Raw genomic sequence first — 8,410 nt, 5'->3', positions numbered from 1 at the left:
ATATATATATATATCATCTTATCTATAAGTTAAGAAGATGATATTTTTTATGCAATATGAATATTAAAATGAAGTTTAGGTGTTGATGTGTAAATACATAGAAATTGGGTGGTATGTTGTAAAAGGCCTAAATGAAGATAATGCTGTGTGAAGTATTGGGAATAATATATTTAACTTTATTTTTTATTATGTGTTGAATCGAGAATAAAGTTAATATTAGTGATGAACTTCAGTGTGCTGATCCAGCATTTAAATTAGAGCTTTTCTTAACGAATAAACTATTAGTGTTGTTTGGTTGGTTTGCTGAATGAAGAATTTACTATCAAATATATATATGTATATATATATTCGCCTGTAAAGTAACCGTAAGAACTTAACATGGGTTTGGATAAAAAGATGAAATTTATGTAAAAGATGCTAGACCATAATGGTTCACTACCAAAAAAAGAAAAAAAAAATTTTTTTTTCTGCAGCATTTTTTTGAAGCTTTCGCAACACTTATAAAACCTACTAATTGCTTGTTGCAGCGCTTCTAAAAGCGCTACAGAAGCAATGTTTTTACTTATGGTGTGTTTGGGGCAGCTTGTGTGTTTCAGGATAAGCTGTTTATCCTGAAAAGCGGCACGCGGTTGGGCCGTAGGGTTCAGCCCGCGGTCTACGTTTAGTGTAAGAACTCGCGGTTTCGGATAAGCTGGCGAAACGCACGAACCAAACGGTACGGTGGCGTTTTAAAAACGCTGCCCTCACTTATAAGCTGCTCCAAACGGTCCCTTAGTGTCATTAAGATTTTTTGTGGGAAGCGGCGAGAGAGTGTATCTGCAACAATATATATGACAACGCTTATATGTGCTGGGACACTCTATAAGTTAGCAACGCTGGTAATATGAAGAAAAATTACTTAAATTTTAAGAATGTTGCAGTGCTTATAACCGCTCGTATAATACATATTAAAAAAAATTATTTTCCTTTGTTGTTACAATCAAAATAATACATGATTAATATATACAATATAAGTAAAAAATAGACATTCACAAGAATACACTCGTTCTGCAGACATCAAAGAAATACTAATTTATAGCATCCGTATTTTCTTCAAAACAACATTGTTATCTTTTGGTTGTATCAATCCAAGAAAACTCAAAACATACATATTCAAGCAAGAGTATCAAGAAAGGAATTCTATATACATACGAGATGAAAGATAAAACAAACTAGTAAACTCATACCATCCCAACAATTGAAGTTTCAATCTATCTGGTCAAAAGTGATAAATATTCAAAGAGGTCATAAATAACTAAATATATTAATCAAAAACCAAAGTTTCATAAAACCCTTGCATGACAAACATTCATAATAAAAAGCATAACATAAAAGATAAGAAACTATTCTACAAAAACACTGCTAATATAAATAAAACATAGCATAACTGAATGTTAAATTCATATCATCCACCTGTGATATCAGACGTAAGAAGCATTATCATTGCAAACTTGCAAGTAAGACTTACATAATTAATTATTAATATTATTATAGCTAATTATAGAAATAAAATGCTTACCAAATTTGATCCACCTGGTGGTGGATAATTCATCTAAATCTGATGCATGAACTATCACATTTCAGATCGTATAGTCTGCATATCTTTATCGAATCTATTGTCTTACCTAGTAACTCGACGGAAGCTACTATCAATGCTACTTTCGCCCTAAGTAATAGTGCTATAAGGAAAATAGCTACTTGGAATACACCAAAATTTTGTGTACGTACTCGTTCAGGCCCCATAACTGTTAGAAAAACCCTCTCATTTCTTTTTTATGTTTCTTTTTATGTTTCGATCTTCTAATGTTAAAACTCCTTCACTAAGTATTGCATATGCTCTGATCTACATTATCAGAAATTAAAATTTTACAACCAAAGTGAAAAATTGATTTGAATTTACTCATAATTAAGTTAAATAAATGTTACCTATCTCTCTTCGACATCTGAATTGCCTTAAACACTAATTTAATTCACTAAATATTGCATATACTCATAAATTGATTTGAATTTACTCATAATTAAGTTAAATACATGTTACCTATCTCTCTTCGACATCTGAATTGCCTTAAACACTAATTTAATTCACTAAATATTGCATATACTCATAGACACTCTCCATAGTAACAATCTATCTTGAATTGCCTTAAACAAAAAACATTAGTCTAATTAGTTTATAATTTAAAATTGACAATATGTTAGAGAGAAGTTAAATATAATGCCAATTCTTTTTGTCTCCACACACAACTCATACGAGATCAATTTTATGGGGACATAACTACTCATTAGCATTCTTAGTATTCTTTGCTGCTTTTTCATAAAACAAATACATTTATTATATTATTATAAATACTACCTAAGAAGTTAAATTATACTTCTCACTTAAATCATCTGGTTTTGACCATTGTGACACAAAATGACACCATTATAATGCATCTATGTCCTCAAGGACATCCTCCAGTATTTCTCCAATCGGACGACTATCCCAATGCTCAGCCTTCAAGCTTGCCTTATGATTACACCATTTCACGGCAAGAGAACGTAGAATTTAATGTCGTATGCAGGAAATTTAAATTTAGACTACGAAATTAATCACAGATAGAATATTTATTTAGCAACAAAATAATATCATAATTTTATTCGATTCATGAATTTACCTCATCTCTGCTAGCATCTTCTTCTTGAAGGGCTCCATACCTTCTTTCCTCCAGTTTGAGAACAATAAATGCGCTAAAACTAAATCTCTGGCAATGACACCTATACATGACCCAAGTACATCATACTTGAGGATGTTGCAAGGTATTATGTTATCATTAATATCAATTTGAACTTGTGTTTCTGGTGGTAAATTTTGAAAGTCAGCAAAGGTTGTGCGCCCCCTACGTCTCATAAAAGCTCTTTGCTCATCTAAGAAAAGATTGATAAAATTAACTAGATTATTAGAATATTGATTGTATAAACTAAGCACATATAATTGATAAGATTACATCACACACTCAAAATCCAAACCCCATCTTCTAATTGTGGCACATGTTGTTCGCTATAATCTTGTTCCTCTGACTCACTGTGTGGTAGAGTGGACCGTGTTTTATGTGTTCTGCTACTTATTCCCTTTCTTGACCCACTTTTGGAAATTAATTTTTTTGCACGACTTAATGATGAATTATTAATAAAAAATAAGACTAATGAATAATAAAAGTGCAAATTAAAATGAAATAAATAAGGCTGTTTATAATAAAATTATAAATTAAAAAAATAAACACATATATATTTATAAGATCCTAAAGAGCAAATTATAACAGTAAACAAATAAGAATACAAATAATAGAATGCAAACTAAAATATGAGCTTTAACTTGTAGGTTTTTTTAAATTAAGTGTTTATAAATTAGAAATTTACATCACATACCAGAAAGTGAAACCCCATCTTCTAGCCGTGGTTTATGCAGTTCATTGTAATGTTTCTCCACAGACTCACCAAGCGGTGGAGACTGAGTTTCCGGTGCTCGATTTCTTATTTCATTGCTTAACTCACCTCTGCAAATTACATTTTTTGTACGTCTTATTGATGAACCACCAGTCATTCCTGCAAATTGAACTGAAACAAAAAAATGCTAACTATGATAAAAGTGAAAATTATTAAAGTAAACACATATATTTCATAAGATAATAACGTGTAAATTAGAATTGTAAACAAATAAGGCTATCACTAACAGAGTGCAAATTAAAATATGAACTTTAATGTGTGAGTTTTTTTTAAACTAAGCATTTATAAATCAGATGGTCACACCACATACTAGAAAGTGAAACCCCATCTTCAGGTCGCTGTGCATGTGGTTCATTGGAATCTCGCTCAATAAGCTCTCCAAGTGGTGGAGATTGTGTTCCTGTGCTCGGTTTCTTCTTCCTTTGCTTACCACCTCTACAAATTACATTTTTTGTACGTCTTACCAATGAACCACTCGTCATTCCTGGAAATTGAAATTAAATAAAAAAGGCTAACTGTAATAAAAGTGAAAATTACTAAAGTAAACAAATATATTTAATAAGATAATCAAGTGCAAATTAGAATAGTAAACAAATAAGACTATCATTAATAGAGTGCAAATTAAAATAGAAACTTCAATTTGTAGGTTTTTTAAACTAAGCATTTATAAATCAAAAGGTAACACCACATACCAGAAAGCAAACCCCATCTTCTGACTGTAGTGCATGTGGTTCATTGTAATCTTGCTCCCCGGACTCACCATGCGATGGAGATTGTGTTTCATACGCTTTGCTTCTTGTTTCATTTGCTCTACTTTGAATGAAAATTACCTTTCTTGCACGTTTTGGTGAACCACTAGCCATTCCTACTAATTAAAATGAAACAAATAAGACTAATAATAATAATATGTAAATGAAAATAAACAAAAAATAGTAAAGAAAAAATGATAGTGCAAGTTACCTCTAATCTTCTATGACTAAGATTGTAATTATTACAAAAAATAAGCATAAGAACAAAAAAAAATCACAATGAATGAAAACGTTAGATTCAAAACGTCACCAATTTCTTCTTCAAATAAAAAAAAATCAAATCCATAAGAAGTATGGAGGAGCCCACAAACTTCACTTTTTTTTATCTTCAAACAAGAAAATGAAACATAAGTAATGTGATATGCTAATAAATGAACATAACAAAATGAAGCAAACTATTGAAAATGAACAAAGTTACATTTTAGATAATTGCCTGAATATTTCTTGTTGTCTTACATTAAATTTGTACGACATTTGAATGATACATCTCTAGGTTTAACACAAATAATAAAATTTCAATTCGTATTTCGAGAGTCTTGTATGTAAAAAGCAAGTTCTACTTGAGATGAGAAAATTAATGGGTCATGCTCCAGTTTCTCTGCAGTATAACATAAGTAATGTGATATGCTAATAAATGAACATAACAAAATGAAGCAAACTATTGAAAATGAACAAAGTTACATTTTAGATAATTGCCTGAATATTTCTTGTTGTCTTACATTAAATTTGTACGACATTTGAATGATACATCTCTAGGTTTAACACAAATAATAAAATTTCAATTCGTATTTCGAGAGTCTTGTATGTAAAAAGCAAGTTCTACTTGAGATGAGAAAATTAATGCGTCATGCTCCAGTTTCTGTCCAGTATGAATTAAATGTGAGAATTTCACTAAAAGACTTCTAAATTGATCTAACTTCGTATCATTTGCATATGTACTTGCCCATTCACATTTGAATAACACAATTCAAAATAAATCAAAATAATTTAAGTCAATGATATCAGTCAACCTCCCATAATAGCAAAACCTCTCAAGTTTTGTAATGTTAACGACATCATAATTTTGAGTCATCCTATTTTCATCAGGATCTCTACTATGAAAGCTGTATCCATTTATAAAAAGTTCTTTATGGTTTTTTTCTATTTTATTAAGACCATAGTAAACACCTTAAGTTCATCACTTTGCGATGTATCATAGCGCATAACCTACAAGACAATAAATTTATCAAAAAATATTTATTTTGAATGTTGAATAAATATGAAATATTAAAAACTTTCTCTATCGTTAAATCAATAATGAAAGTTTCCATTCACAAGCTTCTCAAGAACATAAGGTGTGAGGTGTGTATGTTGACGTCCATTCACAAGCTTCTCAAGAACATAAGGTGTGAGATGTGTATGTGTTGACCTCATTTTTGGTGAGGTCTTAGTCTCCTACTCTTAGAACCTAGGATCTAGCTTTAGGAGTTCTTATTGACCATCCTAGCGGACCAGCGATGGAGCCACCTCCCGTAGAACTAACGTAAACTTACCTAAAGACATTGCACCACTAGAAAACTTATAAGATAAAAAAATCTCAGTTGATTTAAGCGGAACATCAAATCCCTCTAGATACTTAGAACAAAAAGATATTGCTTCCTCAGCAATATAACCCTCCGTAATTGATCCTTCATGTTGTGCTTTATTGTTAATGTAAGCTTTTAATAATAGAAAAATCGTATTCACATATACAATTTGTGTAAGTAAATAAATAAATTAAAATTTTAAGAAAATAATAATCACAACTTACCTTTCAAATGGGTGCATTTATCTATATTGCATATGACCGACAAGTTTTACTTCAACTAAATGAACAAGTAAATGAATCATAATTGTAAAGAACGAGGGAAAGAAACATTTTCTCCATTTGGCATAGTGTCAATACAATGTTATTCTGTAACTTTTCCAATTTACTTGGATCAATGATCTTAGCGCATATAGCTTTTAAAAATTTTGATATTTTCACTATATTACTCATTAATACATCTAAAGGTGCAGAACATGTCAATGCAATTGGGAGAACATCTTCATTAAGAACGTGACACTCACAACTTTTTAAACCTATTAATTTACATTTGTTGATGTTTACAACTCTAGAGATATTTGACGCATAGCCTTTGGGGACTTTCACTTTCTTAAGGAGTTCAAAAAGCATCAATTTTTGTTTCTTTGATACTATGAACATTGTTGGCGACAAAATGTATCAACCATTCTCATTAACAAAAGAATCCAAATCAATCCTCACTCCAATGTCACTTAAACCTTGTTGCGCCTGTGGATTATCTTTGGATTTCTCAAGAACCAATAAAGTCACAATAAAATTTTCACAAATATTCTTTTTATGTGCATGACATCTTAATTGTGTTGTAATATGTTGTACTTCCAATAATGTAAACAAAAAAAATGCTTTTTTTTTCTTCTTTCTTCCATATGATTGAATTTTGCAACTGCTCACTTATCATCATAGTGTTTTTCCACTTTAAAGTCTTTTTGCCTTTATTGTCTTTGTCAAAAGTATTCTGAAAGTCAAGAACTTCTGAAAAAACTTGACAACCCCTCATTTGATGTGGTGCAGTTCTCATCTCCTCCGTGTTATCAAACTTTTTTTTTTATCAATGAATTATGTGATTAGGAAGTAGCTAACGACGATTGCACATGTATGAATTTTTTTAAATCTTATACAACCATAAAGATTCTGTATTTTTGGCATAGCAAGGTCAAGCAAATCTATCTTTAATACCCCATTCAGATAGCATGGCATATGCTGGAAAATCATTAATTGACCTCATTAGCATTGCACACCTATTAAAATTATGTTCACCAGCACCATCATAACTTGGTACTCCATGTTATAATTCAATAAGTGCTTGTATTAATGGTTGTAAATAAACATCAATATTATTTTCAGGACCTGTCTCTCCAGATATGATTGTAGATAGAATAAAAGATGTATATTCCATTCCAATTCAATGAGACATGTTATAAGAAGTTAAAATGATAGACCAAATACAATATACACTACTCATGAACTTGAAAGAATTAAAATCATGTGATGTCAAGACAAGTCGAATATTATGTGGGTCCAATGCAAAATCAGGATATAGAGTCAGAAAGATTTCCATGCATCTCCAATCAATTGAGTGTCGTAACAAACCATCTTTATTTCTATGTTTATAATGTCAAATCATCTCTTCTGAAGTTTTTTTTTAATAATTTTTGTTGTAAGATATGTACTTCCTGGCATAGAAATGAGACGAAAAAGAACACAAGCAAACACAGAACGTTTACGTGGTTCGATCCAACTAGATCTACGTCCACGGAAGGGAATCAATCAAATAGTTCACCAAGGCAAAAGAAATGGAGAATACATAGCTTATACATAGAGATGAGCCCTCATCTTTCTTCTATGACCTCCCTCTCAAGCGACACCTTGAGATGCTCTCCTCCTCTCTAGCTCTCTAGCTATTATCTCCTCTTTCGTGGTAGCTTAAGATCTCTTCCCTTGTTTTCACACAACATAACTTGAATCAAATTCAAACTTCATATCCATACAGCTTAGAAATACAATTGTCAAAACGGCACGTTCGCGAACAGCTCGTGTTCGGCTTGTTCGCGAAGTTAACGAGCCAAACACGAACAAAGATTTGTTCTTTCGCGTTCTGCTCGTTTTGGCTCGAAATACTACTTACCTCAATTGAGAAGTTTCGAAGTAAAGATTCCCTCAACCTGACCCCTGAGGGTCTCTCAGCCCTTGCTTGAGTCTGCTAAGTCCAAACAGTACATAAACTTAGCAATCATGGTTCTTCTGATAAGGGAGTACAACCCCTTTTCCTAACTCCTTGTATGAAAGGAGCCCATCAATTGGGAGGTTTGGCAAAATTGAGCTTGAAAGATTGTAGTTGAAGAGAAATGTGATCCCAGTGTACCTAAAGAAATCAGATTTCTTTTGAGCACTGGTACGTACCTGACATTTTTCAGTACTCATTTAACTCCATCAAACATCCTTATCCTGATTGATCCACTTCCAACAACCCTGTGAG

General features: G+C 31.7%; 1 protein-coding gene across 4 annotated transcripts in view; it reads right to left on the bottom strand.

The window, feature by feature from the left end:
• Positions 1 to 742: 742 nt before the first annotated feature.
• The window catches only part of LOC110020146, a 19,715-nt gene continuing 12,047 nt past the window's right edge, over positions 743 to 8,410 (bottom strand). For 2 of the 4 annotated variants that reach the window (XM_020718138.1, XM_020718140.1), the window contains exons 3-6: positions 4,215 to 4,387; positions 3,833 to 4,006; positions 3,445 to 3,633; positions 2,266 to 2,943 (exon numbers count right to left, since the gene is read on the bottom strand). In XM_020718138.1, coding sequence (XP_020573797.1) covers positions 2,690 to 2,943; positions 3,445 to 3,633; positions 3,833 to 4,004 — 615 coding nt within the window. In that variant the 5' untranslated portion in view covers positions 4,005 to 4,006; positions 4,215 to 4,387 and the 3' untranslated portion in view covers positions 2,266 to 2,689. Of the gene's footprint in view, positions 817 to 2,265; positions 2,944 to 3,444; positions 3,634 to 3,832; positions 4,007 to 4,214; positions 4,391 to 8,410 lie in introns of those variants that run through there. The other 2 variants (XR_002293505.1, XM_020718139.1) reach the window with 2 other exon arrangements.

The sequence above is a fragment of the Phalaenopsis equestris genome, unplaced genomic scaffold (assembly GCF_001263595.1).
Source record: "Phalaenopsis equestris unplaced genomic scaffold, ASM126359v1 Scaffold000094, whole genome shotgun sequence".
NCBI classification, from domain to species: Eukaryota; Viridiplantae; Streptophyta; class Magnoliopsida; order Asparagales; family Orchidaceae; genus Phalaenopsis; species Phalaenopsis equestris.
This window is presented reverse-complemented; position numbering and strand designations above follow the sequence as displayed.